This window comes from Anastrepha obliqua, chromosome 4 (assembly GCF_027943255.1).
Source record: "Anastrepha obliqua isolate idAnaObli1 chromosome 4, idAnaObli1_1.0, whole genome shotgun sequence".
NCBI classification, from domain to species: Eukaryota; Metazoa; Arthropoda; class Insecta; order Diptera; family Tephritidae; genus Anastrepha; species Anastrepha obliqua.
The window spans coordinates 69,771,996-69,791,782 of NC_072895.1; the positions used below are offsets into that span (position 1 = coordinate 69,771,996).

Sequence of the window (19,787 nt, forward strand, 5' to 3'; positions counted from 1 at the left end):
TTTCATTCGAAAAAAAGCCTCCGTACAAAGCACTCCACGCATTTTCGAGCAAACGAAAAGAGTTTATTAAGCGAAAATTTTAAAAATTAAAGAGATTCAATAAGTCCTATTTTCAGATATCTTTTCTGCAGTGAAAAACTCTAGTTCGTGGTTTTATGAAAGAGGAAATACTAGTTCGAAAGTAAGAGGAATGGTATTAGTTCCAAAATGATCAATTAGAGATGTATACAAAAAGAACGTAGTTGCGCACCTTTTTTTATTATATTATAAATAAAAATGTCTGAAGCATTAAAGATGTCGGAAATAAGAAATTAAGGAATTTTGAAACTAAGACTTGATAATGAACTGCCACTTTTGACCATTGTGAACTAAAGGGTGATTTTTTAAGAGCTATAGGAAAGTTTTTCAAAAACACACGTAAAATTCAGAAAAATGCATGAAATTTTTATTTAAATCGATAGTACAGTCCATATAAGTTAGTGTTTGAAGATTATTTCATGGAAATGTTGACCGCGACTGTGCTTCAAATGGTCCATCCGCTTAGCCCAATTTTGGCATACTCTTTCCAATGTTTCGGTCGGTATCTCACATATAAATGCTTTAATGTTGTCTTCCAATGCGTCAATTGAAGCATTCGCCTTTCAACAAATCCATTGTTACGCGTGCTGTGTGGCATGTGGCACTGTCCCGCTGAAACCATATGTCATGCAAGTCAAGCTCTTGCATTTTGGGCAAAAAAAGTTGGATATCATTTCACGGTAGCGCTCACCATTCACAGTTACGTTACGATTCGCTGCATTTTTGAAGAAGTACGATCCAATGATACCTCCAGCCCATAAACCGCACCAAACTGTGACCTTTTTTGGATACATTGGTAGCTCTTGCAATTCTTCTGGCTGATCTTCACTCCAAAATTGACAATTCTACTTATTTACGTACCCATTGATCCAAAAATGAGCTTCGTCGCTGAACACAATTTTTCGATAAAAAAAGTGGATCTTCGGTCAACTTCCCAAGATGCGGTAGGCCGTTCGGCTTCAATTCTTGCACCAGTTGTATTTTGAAAGGCTTCACACTTAAATCCTTTCGCAAAATTTTCCACGTTGTTGAGTAACAGAGGCCCATTTGTTGCATACGGCGACGAATCGATAATTGATGGCCATCATTAACACTGGCCTATACATCTGCGATATTTTCTTCAGTTCGCACTCTACGTAAGCGTGTTGGTGGTTTGATGTCCAATAATGTAATTTTGGTTCTAAATTTAGTCACAATAGCTCGAATAACCGCTTCAGTGGGTCGATTAAACTGACCATAAAATGGAAGAAGCGCGCGATAAACTTTCTTAACAGAACGCGTATTTTTATAATAAAATTCAATGATTTGCAAGCGTTGTTCGTTTGTAAGACGATTCATGGTTAAATTATAGACCAAACTGAAGATGTTTGACAGTGAAGCAAAACACGAAACGTGCGTCAGCTGTTTAAACAACTTTTTAAAAAGATAATAGCTAAAAAATCATCCGTTAGTTCATTAGCTGGCTTAACGCAGATGCATGCGGTTACTTTAAACATAACAGTAGCTCGCATTAAAAGGATAATAGAGACAAACTACTTCAGCTGAAATGCAAACTAGTAGCAGAGAAGTTTAAAATTAGCTCGGTTGACTGCAGGGCTATCGCGAAGAAGGAATATCTATAAAAAAATATTATACAACAAATGGTAAAGTTCCAAGTATACATTATTCCATTTATTATTGCCATTTCTTTATGTTAAAAAAGCTCTATTAAAACAGGTGGAGAGCCTGAATTTCCACTATTCAAACATATGTGTCTTACCGAATTTCCCGCCATCATTGTCTTGCCATCAGCTGTCATTTCGTAGACTGACAACTCAACTTTCATATTACCGCGCCATTTGTACGCGCGAATGCAGCTATCTTTTTTTCTTGATGTTATTTTGAAAATGAAAAGTCAAGAAAGCAAGTTTCGCAGAAATTTGACAGAAGCTAAGACACATTTAGTAGAATGTGTAGAGGTGAAGTTAAGAGTTAATAAATTATTATATTAACCTGTGAACATATTATGGGGTGTCACACACACCAAAATGTTTTCCGAAGGTTAAAACAATGGCGCATATTTTTTATGAATCCTTTCGTCGAAGATTGTATTGATAAACTGTATGTTTGTATATGTATGTATATATTTTACTTTTATAATTCCAGGTTATCTTAGGTCTTTTGATACCTTTTTATATCAGACATTTGGATTTTAAGTCCAAAGAAGAGCTACAACAAATGCCACAAACCGAAGAGGAGCACTTGGAGAATCAAAATTTGGACAACGATGATTCGGATCGTTCGCAGCCCGACGCAGAGGTATGTACTAATGTGCGATATTTGTATACCAAATTTGTTTGTTACTTATTTCCTAAATTTTTTACTATAATAACGTTCCCTTGTTATCTTCTAATTAAGTTTTAAAATTAAGTAACTAAAATTATTGAAAATTGTTCACTTACTATGCGTATTCAGCTGAACTTGCGTGTAGAAAATATTTAAAAAAAAAGTTTTTGAATTCTCGTTGTTGTTTTTGTAAATATTGTCCACCTTGAAAGTAATACAGTGGTTAAATGAATATTGCATATAATTTCTTTTTGCTGTAACATTTTGCGTTAAACAAGTAATAAAAAAAATTAAAAATTAAATTTTAAATAAAACGTTTTAAAAAAATATAAGTAAAATAATACAAATATAATATCCCAAGGCTGGTTGAACAAGTACCATAGCATCAGTAGATCAGTTGACTTAATTTTTCTATCTACTCGGTCTCTAAATTGCCAAGTTTTCTTTAAATTACTCTAAACTGCCAATCTTTATTAATAGATTGTGGTTTTTGGAAAACAAAATGAAAAACAAAATACATATCTCTTGTTGTTTGTGGCCTACTGCTACGCGTATAAGCTGTTCAATGTGCCTTGTCTTGTTCATTGAAATTCTATGAAAGTCATTGTATGCCTACTTTTAAGTAAAAATAGTTAAAAATATCATTCTCGTTTCGTATATGGCAAATTTAATGTGAAAACCTAATTAAATAATTTACTATAATATTTTATACTACATTTTTACAAACCTTACTGTATTTGTTCTGCTGCTGCGTTCCTGTTCAAATCGCTCCTATTATCACGACTACTACTGCAAAAATCAAAAACAAAAAAAAAAAAAACAATAACTACTATAACTACTACTGCCTCCATTACCTCTTCTTCTGCTACTACCACTACTACCACCTCTACTACTACTACTATGTACTACTACTACTACTACATTACCTAGAATGCGCTAACAAAAGCGAAAAGATCAATTTCCTTCAAGTGTAGGATGAGCAGTAATAATAATCCAGACAAGGTAGTAAACCCCGACGAAAAATTATTTATATCCCTTAAATTCTATTAAATTCTATGTAAACTTGCCCGAGCAGTAAATGTGTGTTGTAGTATAAAGAAAGAAAAACAAGTTTAGCTATAAATCTGTGTATGTGAACATTCGGAATTAATGAATTTTCCTTCTCTATCTATGTTCATATGTTGATATGTGTTAGGCTGCAAATATAAAAATTTGACTAACATTATTTTTTCACAATTTTTTTGTTGTAACTTTACCCTGTCACCCTGCTAACCCGCTAATGTCTCATATACTAATATACATATGTACATATATGTATGTATTTTATTTCGCCTTATTATCTCCCCTTTCTTAATGTATGTATGTGTATGAGCGTAAACTTTTATTTAACTGTACTGACTTCTGTATGTAGTTCGAACGCCCGTTTTTGTGTGGTATTCCAATCCTTTGCCGTCTGGGCAAATTTAAATGAACATACCTCATTGTCTATATGTCCGATGGTACTGTATATTGTATATGTCGGGACTATCGCAAATGTATATATGTACGTGTACGCGCATACTTTCTTTTTTATAGATCTCAATGTCTGCCTGTCATTGTTCTGCATTCTACTATAAATTTACGCATTATTTTGTATATGTTCGACATTTTACTTTTGCATTTGTCATAGTTATCTGTCAATGTAAATTTCATTACAATTATACATTTTAGCCCAAATCCAATAGTTATTACTTACTAACAAGACTAACTGGAATATGCTGCCAAATAAATTACTATATACATACATATGAAAAGGTATACTAATTTTGAACTATTTATTTTTTAAATAGCCTTTGTATTGGCATTTTGTACTACATTTTATTTGTTGTAAATAAATTATTTTATTACATTGGCTGCCAATATTTGTAACATCCTGCTTCATCACAGTTTTTTTATTGGTTGGAAATGATAGTCCATTAAATTCTTTGATTTGAAAACGAGAATAAATCCAGTTCGAATGTGAAGTGTGTTTGGAACTACAATGTATTAAATAACTATAGCACAGGTCTTATGACAAGTTTTGAGAATTCATTTCTTTTTCATTTATATTTATTAGTTCTTTTATGCAAATACGGTTCAATCTTCTAAGAAAACTTTATGTATACACTCAATTTATTTATGTTTAATTTGATAACATTTTTTAATTGTAGAAAATCTTTTATTTAGATTTCATTTCATGCCTATTTTAACGGCGGCTATTTACTCACTGATTTATTGATGCTCGTTAGAGCGCGCGAAAGCCCGTTTCGTTTCTCTTTCGTCTGCCAATGGCAGCGTGAGTGATAAGAAGGGTAGTGGGTGATGAAAAGCTTTATTAGACGTTTAAACCGATAAAATCTTGACTCATGTCCTCAAAGCTATATATATATGTATATATTATATATAATTGGCGCGAGCTCCTCCTCCTATTTGTGGTGTACGTCTTGATGTTGTTCCACAAATGGAGGGACCTACAGTTTCAAGCCGACTCCGAACGGCAGATGTTTTAATGAGGAGCTTTTTCATGGCAGAAATGCGCTCTTAGGCTTGCCATTCCCTGCCGAGGGGCGACCGCTATTAGAAAAATGTTTTTCTTAATTTTGGGGCTTCACCGAGATTCGAACCAACTTTCTCTCTGTGAGTTCCGGATGGTAGTCACGCACCAACTCATTCGGCTATGGCAGCCGCTATATTGATCAAAATTTTACCAAATTTAAGAAGATCGTCACAAAAAAAAAAAATTAATTTTTAAATCAACGAAATTTTTGAGCCACGTCAAGCTTGCACCTTCTTATACCAATCTTCAATGGGCTACAAAGCTTGAAACTCGAAATGTTTTTAAAAATTAGGTTTGAAATATTTTAAATTTTGATGAAATTTGTTAGAAAACGAAAAAAAATTAATCATAAAAAAATTATTGTATTAAAATTAAAATGGAAACCAAAAAACCGTAAAAACTCGTCCATTCGTCCCTGTGCTATAGTTATTTAAAGAACAATGATTTAAGGCAAGATATGGCAATTAAATTCCGGTAATTTGCCAATAACACAGAAGCAAATTATATAGCTTATTTTATAGCCTCCCAATATTGGGAGCAACCTTGACCTCCTATATGCCACCCCGATAATTTCTCTTGCGGTGTGTTTTCAACTTGAGAAATAAATCACAATCACAGGGGGCAATGATATTGGGGCGGTAGGATGAGTGCTTCAACTTTTAAATGCCTTTTTCGCCAAATATTTTTACACAACGAACGAGGAATAGACAGAAGCGTCCTGTCGCTCCTCACCAAACCTCATATTGTTGCCAACATGCAACCCAAGGTGTATATAATATTACTTAGAGTTTGCTGTGAAACCAATACACTCTTCTACGTTTATATCATACTTTTTAAAAGTAATACGAGTACTTCAAATTATTCCCTAAATGTAAGGCCCCCTCAATTTGGCGCTTCGTTATTCAGCTGCAACAATCGTTGACTGTGCGCCACATAACTTTGAATGTCGAATATCAGTAGATATTTTTTGTGCGTAAGCATCTTCAAATCTGTAGACAAAACTCTTTGAAGAGCCTGCAGAGAAATGATGAATTGAGTTAGGCGTATTCGCCTCGACCCTGCTGCCTCTTCGATAGTATCCACAATTCAAATTGCTTGCTATTTGTTCAGAAATTCACGTTAAGTTAAAGCCACTGCCAAGAATTAAAACCGCCAATGAAAAAGTTTTAGCGTCATCAAATAAGGTGCTTCTTATATTTCTAAATTATAAATTTTGTATAATGTCGGCCCTTTTTTTTTAATTATATGTTATTTTAATGAAGGCCGTTATTTGGCGCATTTCCAGCTGCATTTAGATTTTTTTCAATACTTTGTCTTTCAGTACCGATTCTTTCAATTAAACGGCCGTAGTCAAAGTGCACTGTACCGATCCGCCAAGGTTGTGGTGAAAGATTATCGCGACCGAAAATATTGATATATCACAAATCACTCATTTTCGTATCGAGTTTTAGTTATACACTCATCTGTACACTCTTCAAGCAAAATAGTGCTAATTTTTTTGCTATTTAGCACCTGTCTAAAGAGATGTCATCGAACAGTGGCAGATATCAAAATAAAATACTGCTAACAGAAACTCGCACGTGAAGGGCCTTGTATATGCAGCCCGCGATAAACTATTTTTTAATTTATTTTAATTTTTTTTCTTGATTTTTTTTTAATTCATGCTGTTATTCATTCTCTGTGTGAAAATAAAAAAAAATTATTAAGCTATAAAATCCAAACTACAAATTTGTTTAGAAAGTTTAAATAAAAACCGCGAAATTGTGCTGGAAAGCTGGCGGAATTTTTATATTACAATATTTTATAAAGGGTTTTGTTAGACAATGAGCTATACTCTTATTTACGGTCAAAACTGAACAAAATTTGTGAGGTATTGCCGTTTTATTATTTTATCGCTGGTTGTATATCCATTAGATTTTCAGAAATGACTTTAACAGTTTGAGGGAGATTTAATATTCAATTTAAGTAATGTTTTACCTTTAAAAAAATAAATAAAATCTATCAATGTGGCTAACGAATGAAATTTTAATTTATAGATGTTTTTTCTTAGGGCTACTACTTAATTTTCCATATACAATTTCTTTCAAATTCTTAAGTACAGTATATCAGTATGCATATATATAGGCAGCAAATGTGAGGTATTAAAAAAGTTTGACATACAATGTGATTACTGCAATTCCACTGGCCTAGTCCTAATTTGTATTCATGATATCCTTCATATCTTTCTTCGCTCATACTTGCATTCTTAACATGTCGATTTCGGGAAATTGCAGTCAATCTGTATGTACCTGTGACCAGAAACTCATATGTAAGCTGGACTTATTCTATTTAACAAAATAAATTTAAAATTCAACGTGAAGGGTTGTGTGCCTCTTATTACAGTTTGGCTATTATTAAAATCAGTGATATCACACTATGTACAAAGTTTCAGTCACCAACTGCTCTGCAGCAGTTATATAATTTCTTCAGCTAAATAGTTTTTTAAGGAGTTTTGTAGGGAGTATTAACGCTGAACTTATTTCCAGGAATATATTTTATATATTTAAGTTATACTCGTACACAAGAAAATGTCATCCAAAAAATCGAAAAATATTAAAATCGTGAAGTTTAATTTTTTAAGTGTATGAAAGCAAATTAAAAATTTTTAGTCACAAAATTTTATTGTTATAAAGCTTGTTAAAAATTTGTTTCTTAAATGCTTCCAGTTCATAAAAGAACTTAAAATTTATTTTTTTTATTTGTTTACTTTCAATAAAAGCACTTGTGTCGATTTAGCACTTTTTTTCTGTCAAGCACTAAAATGCTTGTTTTTTTCTAAATACGTAATCAATTAATGAGTTGCAGCTGTAGCTTAAGTAAGCTTTTCTTTGATAAATCAAAATTTGCTGACCTCAAAATATAACCTCTTAAAGTGAACTAAGTGTTGTTCTATGGCCAACAAAACTAGGCACATTTTTTATTTAATATTTACCCGTGCCAAAGCTTTGAAAATTATTAATGAATAAGCATAAAAAAAATGTACTTTTCAGTTTATTTGGTATAAAATATTTAAACATCGAAATTATTTAATCTCCTTATTTATTTCTCTAAAAATTTGCTGAAAATTTGGGGGGCTTAAAGTGGCCATGTGTAGAAGTCCACGCAAGTGGGGAAAGTTACTGATCGCCATTCACTTGGGAGTGGCCAGGACGATTCTTCTACATATGGTTCAAGCAGCTCACAACGTCCGGGATTAGCCCACGTATCCTCTGGTTAGCTTCCGAACACCCGTTCGGGAGTGAGCTAACGTGAGAAGGCGAAACATTCCAGGATAGCTGGTTGTGCGCTGGGTTTGGGACCCGCCACTTAAAAATCCCCCCCAATGAAAAGATTAAAAAAAAAAAAAAAAAAAAAAGCCTCGGATGAGAACTGCCTTTACTGATGACGACCCCTGCAAACGAAATAAGGAATATGATTTGAGGGCATGCACCTGGAATGTCCGGTCCCTTAATGGGGAAGGTGCCTCTGCCCGGCTGGTTGATGTCCTCGTGAGAGTAAAGGCTGACATCACTGCCATCCAAGAGATGCGATGGACGGGGCAAGGAAAGAAAACCATAGGACCTTGCGACGTCTACTACAGCTGCCATGTAAAGGAGCGCAAATTCGGTGTCGGATTTGTTGTGGGAGAGAGACTTCGTCGCCAAGTACTGTCGTTCACTCCGGTGGACGAGCGTCTCGCAACAATCCGCATCAAAGCCAGATTTTTCAACATATCGCTAATTTGCGCCCACGCCCCGACGGAAGAGAAGGACGATGCGACCAAAGATTCCTTCTATGAGCGCCTGGAACGTTCCTATGAGCGCTGCCCCCGCCACGACATAAAAATCGTGCTTGGCGACTTCAACGCCAGGGTGGGCAAGGAGGGAATTTTTGGTCCCACAGTCGGAAAATTCAGCCTGCACAACGAAACATCCGGTAACGGACAGAGGCTGATCGACTTCGCCGGGGCCCGAAACATGGTAGTCTGCAGCACCAGATTCCAGCATAAGAAAATCCACCAAGCTACCTGGCTGTCTCCTGATCGAAAAACGCGAAACCAGATCGATCATGTTGTGATAGATGGAAGACACGCTTCTAGTGTATTAGATGTACGTACGATCCGAGGACCCAACATCGACTCGGATCATTACCTTGTTGCAGCCAAACTGCGCACCCGCCTCTGTGCAGCAAAAAACGTGCATCTACCTACGCAAAGAATGTTCGACATCGAAAAGCTGCAATCACAACAGACAGCCAGAAGATTCGCCACTCGACTCTCACTCCTGCTCTCCGAAAGCACTGCCCAACAAATCGGCATACATGAGCAATGGAGCAACATTTCTCGTTCCCTACGTACCGCCGCCGAAGAAGAAATCGGATTCCGGCGAGCCCGAAAAAACAATTGGTACGACGAGGAGTGTCATGCTGCCGCAGAAAGAAAAGATGCCGCCTATAGAGCCACGCTGCGATCGGGCGCAACGCGAGCCATGTGGGATCGCTACAGAGAGCTGAAAAAGGAAGAGAGACGTATTATCCGACAGAAGAAACGAGAGGCCGAAATACGTGAGTGCGAGGAGCTTGAGATGCTGGCCAATAGGAACAACGCCCGAAAATTCTACCAGAAAGTTCGGCGGCTTACAGAAGGTTTTAAGACCGGGGCGTTTTCCTGTAAGAACAAAGACGGCGATCTGGTGACTGACGTACAGAGCAATCTTAAATTATGGAGGGAACACTTCTCGAACCTGTTAAACAGTGACAGCTGCGCATGTCATAGAGAATGTGAAGATCCCGATACCCCAATCGATGACGACGGAATTGTAGTTCCGTTACCCGATCATGACGAGGTGAGAATGGCGATAACGCGCCTAAAGAACAACAAAGCCGCGGGCGCCGACGGACTCCCGGCTGAGCTATTCAAACATGGCGGCGAGGAGCTGGTAAGGTGCATGCATCAGCTCCTATGCAAAATATGGTCGGATGAAAGCATGCCTGCCGATTGGAATTTAAGTGTGCTCTGCCCAATCCATAAGAAGGGCGATCCTGCAATTTGTGCCAATTACCGCGGGATTAGTCTTCTAAATATCGCCTATAAGGTTCTAGCGAGCGTATTGTGTGAAAGGCTGAAGCCTACCGTCAACCAACTGATTGGACCTTATCAGTGTGGCTTCAGACCTGGAAAGTCTACCATCGACCAAATATTCACAATACGCCAAATCTTGGAAAAGACCCACGAAAGGAGAATCGACACACACCATCTTTTCGTCGACTTCAAAGCTGCATTCGACAGTACAGAAAGGAGTTACCTGTATGCCGCTATGTCTGAATTTGGTATCCCCTCAAAACTAATACGGCTATGTAAGATGACGTTGCTCAACACCAGCAGCGCCGTCAGAACTGGGAAGGACCTCTCCGAGCCGTTTGATACCAAACGAGGTTTCAGACAGGGTGACTCGCTGTCGTGTGACTTCTTTAACCTGATGTTGGAGAGCATCGTACGAGCCGCAGAACTTAATCGCTCAGGCACAATACTTTATAAGAGCGTACAATTGTTGGCGTATGCCGATGATATCGATATCATCGGCCTTAACAACCGCGCTGTTAGTTCTGCCTTCTCCAAACTGGATAAAGAGGCAAAGCGAATGGGTTTGGTGGTGAACGAGGACAAAACGAAGTACCTCCTGTCTTCAAACAAGCAGTCGGCGCACTCGCGTATCGGCACCCACGTCACTGTAGACAGTTATAATTTTGAGGTTGTAAAAGACTTCGTGTATTTGGGAACCAGCATTAACACCTATAACAATGTCAGCCTTGAAATCCAACGTAGAATCTCTCTTGCCAACAAGTGCTACTTTGGACTAAGTAGGCAATTGAGCAGTAAAGTCCTCTCTCGACGAACAAAACTAACACTCTACAAGACTCTCATCATGCCCGTCCTGACGTATGGCGCAGAAGCTTGGACGATGACAACATCCGATGAAGCGACGCTTGGAGTGTTCGAGAGAAAGATTCTGCGTAAGATTTTTGGACCTTTGCACGTTGGCAACGGCGAATATCGCAGACGATGGAACGATGAGCTGTATGAGCTTTACGACGACATAGACATAGCACAGCGAATAAAGATCCAGCGGCTTCGTTGGCTGGGTCATGTCGTCCGAATGGATACAAACGCTCCGGCTCCGAAAGTATTCGATGCGGTACCAGCTGGTGGTAGCAGAGGAAGAGGAAGGCCTCCTCTGCGTTGGAAAGATCAGGTGGAGAAGGACTTGGCTTCACTTGGTGTGTCCAACTGGCGCCGGTTAGCACGAGAAAGAAACGACTGGCGCGCTTTGTTAAACTCGGCCAAAATCGCGTAAGCGGTTATCGCGCCAATTAAGAAGAAGAAGAAAGTGCCCCAAAAATGATAAATGTTTATCAATTTTTTTTTTTTAATAAAGCCTGGTTCATATTCGGGCCGAAATTAGTTAATATCCTTTTTGATTTTTTTAAAAAAAAGAGAGTAATATTTCTTTTTTTTTGGATTTTAACAGTTATTTCAAAATAAAAGATAGTTAAAGAGTTTTTCTTAAGTAAAGCGTAGGGGGTCATATTTGGGCCGCATTAAATTCATCCAATCACTGATCCACCCACGTTTAGGGTTGTATTTCCGAAAATATATTCTGTTAGTCTCTATGACTTTGGTTACATAATCGTATATACCTAAATTATAGATTTAAGCAAAAAATAAAGCCGATGCCTTGGACCTGCTAAAACAGACTTCCTCTCAAGAGACATTACATTGGTCAAGCAGCAGACTTAGTTAGTCAATAAGAATATGCAACTGCTGTTAAAATCACTACCAGTATAATTACAATTCCATTCAAATGCGAAACGTGAAAACTTGTCCAATTCTTCATTGCTATTTATTTTTTTATTCTGTTTAGAATATAAGAAAAATGTTGTATGCTAACTTGTATCTAATGGTGTTGCGGAAAGTCTGTTAAACTACTAGAGTTTGTTATTAAATCACGCTTTGAGTATTGTTTCTATGCATAACCATGAATGTAATATTGTTGTAAAAATGGGGCGTAATCGCCATTCATGTTGTTAGTATAACTAAAGTTAAATTTATATAGACTTTATATTTGAACCAACGGTGTAGTATTAAATTGAATTTCTATTGCATTATTTCCCTTAGTTTACGTATACATATATCTCTCTCTTTCTGAAAAATGCAAAATTAAAATAAAATTGTTTACAACACTATCTTTAATACTCTATCTCCTCCGCTCTCTGTCTTTTGCTGGCACATACATACCTAAGTGCAAACTTATAACAATCGAAAAGACTTCACCATCGTACCATAGTTTAACATCTCATTCAACACATGTAAGTGTAATACATACATGCCTATATACATGCGTGCGTGCGAGTGTGAAAGTGTGTGCAAGTATAAGACTTTGGAAAAATACCCAATATATTTGACTCATAAAATAAAAACACAAATACGACCAGCACATTTATTCGCAAACTACATACTTACGTTATTTCTTTCCTTTTATTTAGACCATTTAATATTGTTCTTTTGGATATACTTGAGCCACGCTGAGAAAAAGTAATACTACACCTACTCACTGTGCATTTACACAAACAATGCCATATCCTTGTAGGTTAGAATGCCAATAGATTGCTTATATTACATTGAGTTTATTCTAGAACCACATGCAATAAAATACACAAACACACAACTATATATGTGATGTAAAATTTGTATGATATGAAATTGCAGCACCTTTTCCTCTCCTGGCGTTCAAATTATTAGTAATTAGTTGGGCTAGTGCTATATATATGTACATACACATATGTTTTAACCCTTGCAAAGCAGCGATGTTTTTTTATTTACATGTACAGTACGTCATCTAACGAGAGAAAAAAACAATAAATAACAAAAAAAAGGTGAGGTGGCTGATTATGAATCTGATTCTTTTTTTCATTGCATTCAACAATTAAAATTAGAAAATAGCTAATGCAAAATAGCAAAAATTATTATTTTTTTAATGCATCGCTCCAGCTAAAGGTTGTCTAAATTTCGTTCCCGTGGTTAAAAATAAAAAAAAAATGTACTCAATAATCAAAATTAGAAAATAGCAAAGGTGAAATGGTGTAAGTTTTGTTTAGAATTTTTTTTACTATGATATTTACTGTACCGAGATTTTCAGGATTGCTGATATCGGAAGTGCACATAAAAAAATGAGGGTTAGGTTAGGTTAGCCAGTTTGCTTGTGTAAGACAAGACACTCGGTGGCCCTAATACCCATTGTGATACCTGCATTTAAATTCCCTCGCCTAAGTCGTTTAAACCACTTACATCTTTTAAGAATATATTCGTAATATTTTTTATAAAAATATAGTTCACTGTATCACAAAAGCCTTATAAATCAAAGATCCAAACGTTCTAAAAAATTCACAAAAATTTAACAAGTTTTAAAAGATTAAAATCAAAATCTTTAACTTTTTAATTAGAATTTTTAGAAAACTTTGGGATATGCAGTTTTATGGTACCTTCAGTTTTAATCAGGTACTAGTTTGAAGTCGCTAAAAATTCGCGTTGATTTTTGAAATTTTTTTTCTGACGGTGTTGGATATTTTCTCTGTGAAAACTGTTCGTCTACTTCTTTGTAGCTGGCTGGAAAAAAAGTTAAAGAATGGACACGGAAAAAACTAGTCGATTGTGTTTACTCATCTTTTGCTAAAACCAACTGTAAATAAAAAATTAGTACACGTATTCGTAGTGTTTGTTGTTGTTATTAATTCACTTTTTCGCTTTTCGTAACTTCTACGTACTTTTCAAAATGTGTTCGGTTAAGTGTCAGCTTTTGCAGAAAATTGGGCGCAAAAAGCAAGACAATGGACATTTGTCTCACAATGGGGATGCAAAAACTGTAAATTTTCCGAAAAGTACGGTAACTTATGTGTTAAAAAAGTTTAATGAAACCTTGTTGGTGGAAAGAAGGCAGTGCAGGAAAAACAGAATTTGCGTCGGCCACAAAAGCCAAAACATCGTGTCATTATTTCGAAAAACTTTGCATTTCACTTCAAGATGCTGCTAACACGTCTATGGGTCGAAAGGTTACGTCCAAAAAGTACTCAAAAGTGAGGGTTTACGGTAATATAAAAAAAACTGTAGCACCCTATAGAAATGATAAACCAACTAAAGGTGAAAAGGCCCAGCCGTGAAAATTATACAGTCAAGACATCCATAAATATGGCTATGTGGTTATGGACGATGAAACATACATCAAAGTCTTTTAAGCAGGTTCATGGCGCTGAGTTTTATAGTGCAACGAAGAGAGTAGGAGTTCCAGGTGCCTTTAAACTAATAATGTTGGTCAAGTTTCTTAAAAAATATTTGGTTTGGCTCGCCATCTGCCAGTGCGGTACGAAAAGCAAAACATTCATTACCTAGTGCACTATAAATCCAAAAATTTATATGAAGGAATGTTTGCAAAAACGTTTGCTGCCATTCATAAAACAACATATAGACTCAGTTCAGTTTGGGCCCGATTTAGCATCGTGTCATTAAAGCCGTCATGCTATGAACTGGTATATAAACCACGGTGTAATTATTGTTCATATGGATCACAACCCACCAAACTATCCACAATTGCGACCCATTGAAAAATATTGGGCAATTGTTAAAAAATGCTAAAAACAAAAAGCGAAATTAAAAATGAGCATGAAATGAATTTTCAGAGAGCGGCAGATACCGTAACAAAAATGAATGTCCTTCTCTTAATGAGATGAGTCATATCTAAATTGCGCCATTTTATTTATAACAAAGAGAATGGATATGAGTTTTTTGTTCAACATAGTACGCTTAATAAAGAAGAAAATAAAATAAAAATTGTTTTAACAGCTTACACAAGTTTTAGTTTATAGTGATTTTAGGCCGACCAATATTTTTTGTGTCCATTCTTTATCACCTTAGAAGCAGTGGTTTTGAGGCCATTTGAGATACCAACAACGTCGAATCAATGCAAATTTAAATTAAAATCAACGCACTGTTTTTAATGGCCACCATCTCGAATTTTTGATTTTTATGTGCCTCTCGAAATGAGCGATTCGTGGCATTCACTGTGCCAGAAATGCTGTTATATGAAATCCCGGCGTATAAAATTTTAAACTTACAGTATTTTTGGTCGATAATACACTAACATTTATTATTATATAATGTCAATCCATACGCTCATATATGCATACACATATACATATACATAAGTTAACTAAACCACAAGGTTGCAAATATTTACAAGTGTGTATTATGTTAAAAAAGGTTTAAAAAATTACATAAGTATAGGGTTTTTTGTTGTTTTATAAAATACAGTTGTTATAATTTAATATACTCCGTTTAGCGATTGCCAAGTACACGTTTTAGTGATATTTGTTCTACACTTCTATACTCTATTCTTTTGTCCACAAAATACAATTTTATTTTAAAGAATATCAAAATTTATACGAATGTGTCATACGATTGTGTCACACACCTTCTCTATCTCTGTTTCTGTCTCTGTCTGCCTACATACCGTACATACATACATGTCTTTTTGATGGAAATTTGATTGATGATCGCATGAATTCCAAACTGAACCTTTGCAGGCACTTTTGGCGGACACATACTCTCTGCGCGATACCAAAGTACAAGAAAATGGAAAAGTGAGTAATTTTAGCAACGAACCGATACTTAAACAAAGTGCAATAAATTTAGAAATATTTTCATATTTACATACAGAATTTTTTTATGTTTTCCACGACAAATAAAAATATTTTTTTTTTAATATACACCTACATACATATATTTCATCATCTATTTTACATATGTATATACATTAAGGGTGTCCTTATGTGTAGTTTTCGGATTTAAAATATGTTTTCCATTTAATGTGTTATAATCTCCTATAACTTAGTTTCATTTGAACTTTCCAAAATAAAACAAACGGTTCGGTTTTGCTTCCGAAATTTCGAAAAATTTGCTGTAATGCTCGTTATTTCGATATTTTGATTACGATAAAATATTAATATAGGTTTCAGAAATGTTGTACGCGAGTCACCGAAAGATATTGACGTGATTTAAACTCACTCGGAATTGCAAAAAAAAAACATAAAAAGGGATAATTACTGTATCGTTTTGCTCTACAAACCGATTGGAAATGCAGACCAGTATCATTTTTTTATACATTTTTTTCTACCAAAGTGGTTTGGTCCATTATACGAACCACATTGAGCCTTCATCAATACAACCTAGTTCTGGCATTTATTGCAGTAATAAAAAATTAGTCGCATATGTTGATGTGCAAAAAAGTGGATATGGACACCCCTAATGCATGCATAGAATGGTGTGGTACAGAAAATCGTATAGTTAAGTTTTGCTTATTGGATTGTTTTTTTTTTTTAATTTTTTGGTTAATTCATTATAAAAGCAGTTAGTTTAATATAAAGGGTCTCTCAAAAAAGACGCCGGTGTGTCAGTATAAAATAATCCCCAGACGTTGCCTCTATTTATGTCATCTTTAATATATGTCAAGGAGACAGGTGTGAAATTTTACACTATAGAGGTACGTGTTGAAATTATTCAAATTTATTATAAAAATGGTCGATCTTTCAGAATAGTATATTACAATATTCGTGATTTTTGTTTTTTTAATTAATTTTAATCGTGCGAATGAGTAGCCAATTCAAACTTTTTTAAAAAGACTTCAAGAAATTGGTTCTGTCGAGGATAAAAAAAGGGACTGGCAGACCAAAAACTGGACGTTCGGTATTAACCATAAACATCGATATCTCGACGTTCTCTACAATTAGGTATTCATGAAACGACTGTTTGGCGCACTTTACCTGTAGACGTTCTAATGTTGGACATTTAAATTATGTGATTTTGCACATATAATTTATAAGAGCCGTATGAATAAAAGTAGAGAAATAATCTAAGTTTTTATATGTTTTTTTTTTAAACATCTATGCGCGTCTCTTGAAAGATCCTTTTTAACAAAAACAACAGAAATAATAGCATCATATATAAAAAAAACTCGAAAAAATTTACAAAAATTTCATGCAAAAATGAGAATCAGATTTTTAATTATTTTTGGCTACGCAACTTTTGTCCTCATTACATTTTCGTGCAATGTAAATTTGAAATTATTACTATTAGCAGCAAGAACCGCTATGATGTTATTCGCTGACAGCCTCACACCCTTGCGTGTGAATGCGCAATAACTCGAAGAAAAGCATTAAAATTATTCAACCACTTATAGTAGCAATTGGAATTTGCCAAATATTTTACTAGATTTTTACAAAACTGTATGCCCCAAAAAAAAAATCTAAAAACAATTTTCTCGATTTCTTTTAAATTTGCTAAAAAATATGATTTTTGAAAGATACTTAGCAAATTTATCGCAAACAGACAAGAAAAGTAAACTTTCCAAGCAATCGAAAGCAAAAACAAAAAAAAAACTGTACGGTTTTCGTTGATACTCACTATATACACGAATTACAGCAAAAAGCTTTTTCACTTTCCTCCAAAAAAAAAAAAAAAATTTTTGGTCATTATAATTTTTTTCTTGCAAAATTCTAAAATATTTAAGAAAAGTCATCATCTTGGCAAACTTATGGGCTACGGAGCGGGCGGTAGCAAATCATTATCATAATCAGCGTATAAAATTTCAGTCATCAAAATTCTCACTAAAATCACAGAATACTTTTTTTTAATAATTTTAAGCAACCAGTACAAAAAGTTCTTAAATTATGTTCATAGCAAAGTAGGTTTTTCTACTCAATATACGAATCACAAAAATTAACGCACATACGGATTATTAATGTAGTGACCTCCAATTATACGAGACTCCACATTATACTGCGGCTACCTTCACACCCCACCACACCCCACCACATCCTTCACTCACTTTAACTCTTAACAACAACATTCAAATAGTTTAATTCACAGCCAATCCGTCAAGTAGGTGGTTGACTTTCGCAACTCTCAAACATTTCCTGTCATTTTGGCAACTCTCAACATTTGTTTTTGTTTACTACTCGTAATGTAAATCATCCACCTGTAAAGCGAACAACAGAACTTCACAAGCAACCAAAATTTGTTTATTAATTAATTACTTCATACGTATATTTTTACTTAAACTATTACTATTAAATATATAGTTTACATCCTTTCGACAATATTCTCAAATACTGCAATATTCCATTACAACACATTATTCACAGTTTAAGTAGATCGGAAATATTTTGGAAAAGTAGAAGAAAAACCAAAACAAAAAATATCTATACCCGTTAATTTCAGGTCGATCTCACTGCTGGTGCTCTTGGTGAACTCTCTAAAGTTAGTTCCTTTTTTGGCAACTTTTAGAATTTTCTTTTCTTGAAGCAATATGAAGAGAAGAGCTTGAAGCTTGCTGCATTCGTTAAGAGTTTGATGCGTTACATACATATGTATATACCTAAATCTATACTCATCTCATAAGCATCCAAACACACATAAGTATATACATATAAGGTGAAGTAAAAAGTTCTCAATGTTTTTTTGCTTTACTTTAACGTTAAATTTATTCTTGTACAAATGGTCCAAACTATTTTCTGAAAAAGCTTCAATTCTTGAGCAATAGCCCACATGCTGATCCCGGTTTTCGTGAGTTTACCAACGTTTTCGAAGATTGCCTTATCAGAGCGTGGCTCATCTTTGACGTCCCTATGTCTACATCTATAATTTCTTTTGGCCGCCTGCTTGCTCCCAGTGGTGCTGAGTAATGCATCGCATTTCGTTTTTGCCTTTATTTGGAATGCTGTAGTGCACATCTGGTTTCAACAAACAAGAAACTGTCAGAGAACTTTTTTGAAGTATAATCCAACCAAATCTTTACATGCGTCGAGAGAACCTCTCACTAAAGACATCTAGCGTGAAACTCTCAGACCTTTTTACTTCACCTAATGTATTAATATTTTCTTGTTATATGCTTTTTATTTGAGGCTTAACTTGCTATGAAGTACGAATTTAGTTTTGTAGTGTTTTATTAGTTCGAAAGTTAAGGCAAATTAAGTTGAATTCAAAATACTTTATAAATCGAAAAGCAGTTTTAATTTTCATGAAATGAGGTTTTGCTCCGTTTTCGTCTTTCATTCGTGCAGTTACAGTGCAAAACTATAAAAAATTAGTTCATTTCGTTAGGCATCTATTTTTTAAACTAATTTCTATTGTGTGTACTTATTTTGTGTGCTCAGGAGTATCATATCCATTTTATCCATATCCGTTTTATCGATTTTATAGCAGTTAAAAATGTGAAACTCATACCTAATTATATATTTCATATATTTTGTGCTGTCGAATAATTTTTGAAACCAAAACAGTTTTTCAAATCTCATTAATGGCGGTTTGAAAATCGCGTACTTCGGTATCAGTTAATTAAAAAATTGGGTAATTTGGGATTCCGGAAGCACCATTGTTTTAAAAAGAGCGGGTTTCGAATGGCTCTAAAGTTTTCAATGTGAAAAGAAACCATCTCAAAAGGTAATTTGTTGTGTGTCTTGTTGTCGTTGCACAAATGGAGAAACCTCCAATTTTATGTCGCTTCCGGATGGCAGAAGGTTTTTTATAACAAGCCTTGTCCTGGCTAAAAAACATTCAGGAGGTCTCGGTCATTGACTGCCGAAAGGCGATAACTATGAGAAAAATTTGTTTCTATTAGGTAAGCTTCGAAACCGGACACTACTAATGGTTCTCAAGCATAAACCTATTCGGCTACAGCAGTCGCTT

General features: G+C 35.1%; 1 protein-coding gene across 9 annotated transcripts in view; it reads left to right on the forward strand.

Moving 5' to 3' along the window:
* Positions 1 to 19,787, forward strand: part of LOC129246503 (transient receptor potential cation channel trpm) — a 209,069-nt gene that overhangs the window by 126,158 nt on the left and 63,124 nt on the right. For 4 of the 9 annotated variants that reach the window (XM_054885377.1, XM_054885378.1, XM_054885379.1 and 1 more), the window contains 3 exons: positions 2,224 to 2,376; positions 3,334 to 3,405; positions 15,629 to 15,685. In XM_054885377.1, coding sequence (XP_054741352.1) covers positions 2,224 to 2,376; positions 3,334 to 3,405; positions 15,629 to 15,685 — 282 coding nt within the window. The remainder of the gene's footprint in view (positions 1 to 2,223; positions 2,377 to 3,333; positions 3,406 to 15,628; positions 15,686 to 19,787) is intronic. The other 5 variants (XM_054885381.1, XM_054885382.1, XM_054885375.1 and 2 more) reach the window with 3 other exon arrangements.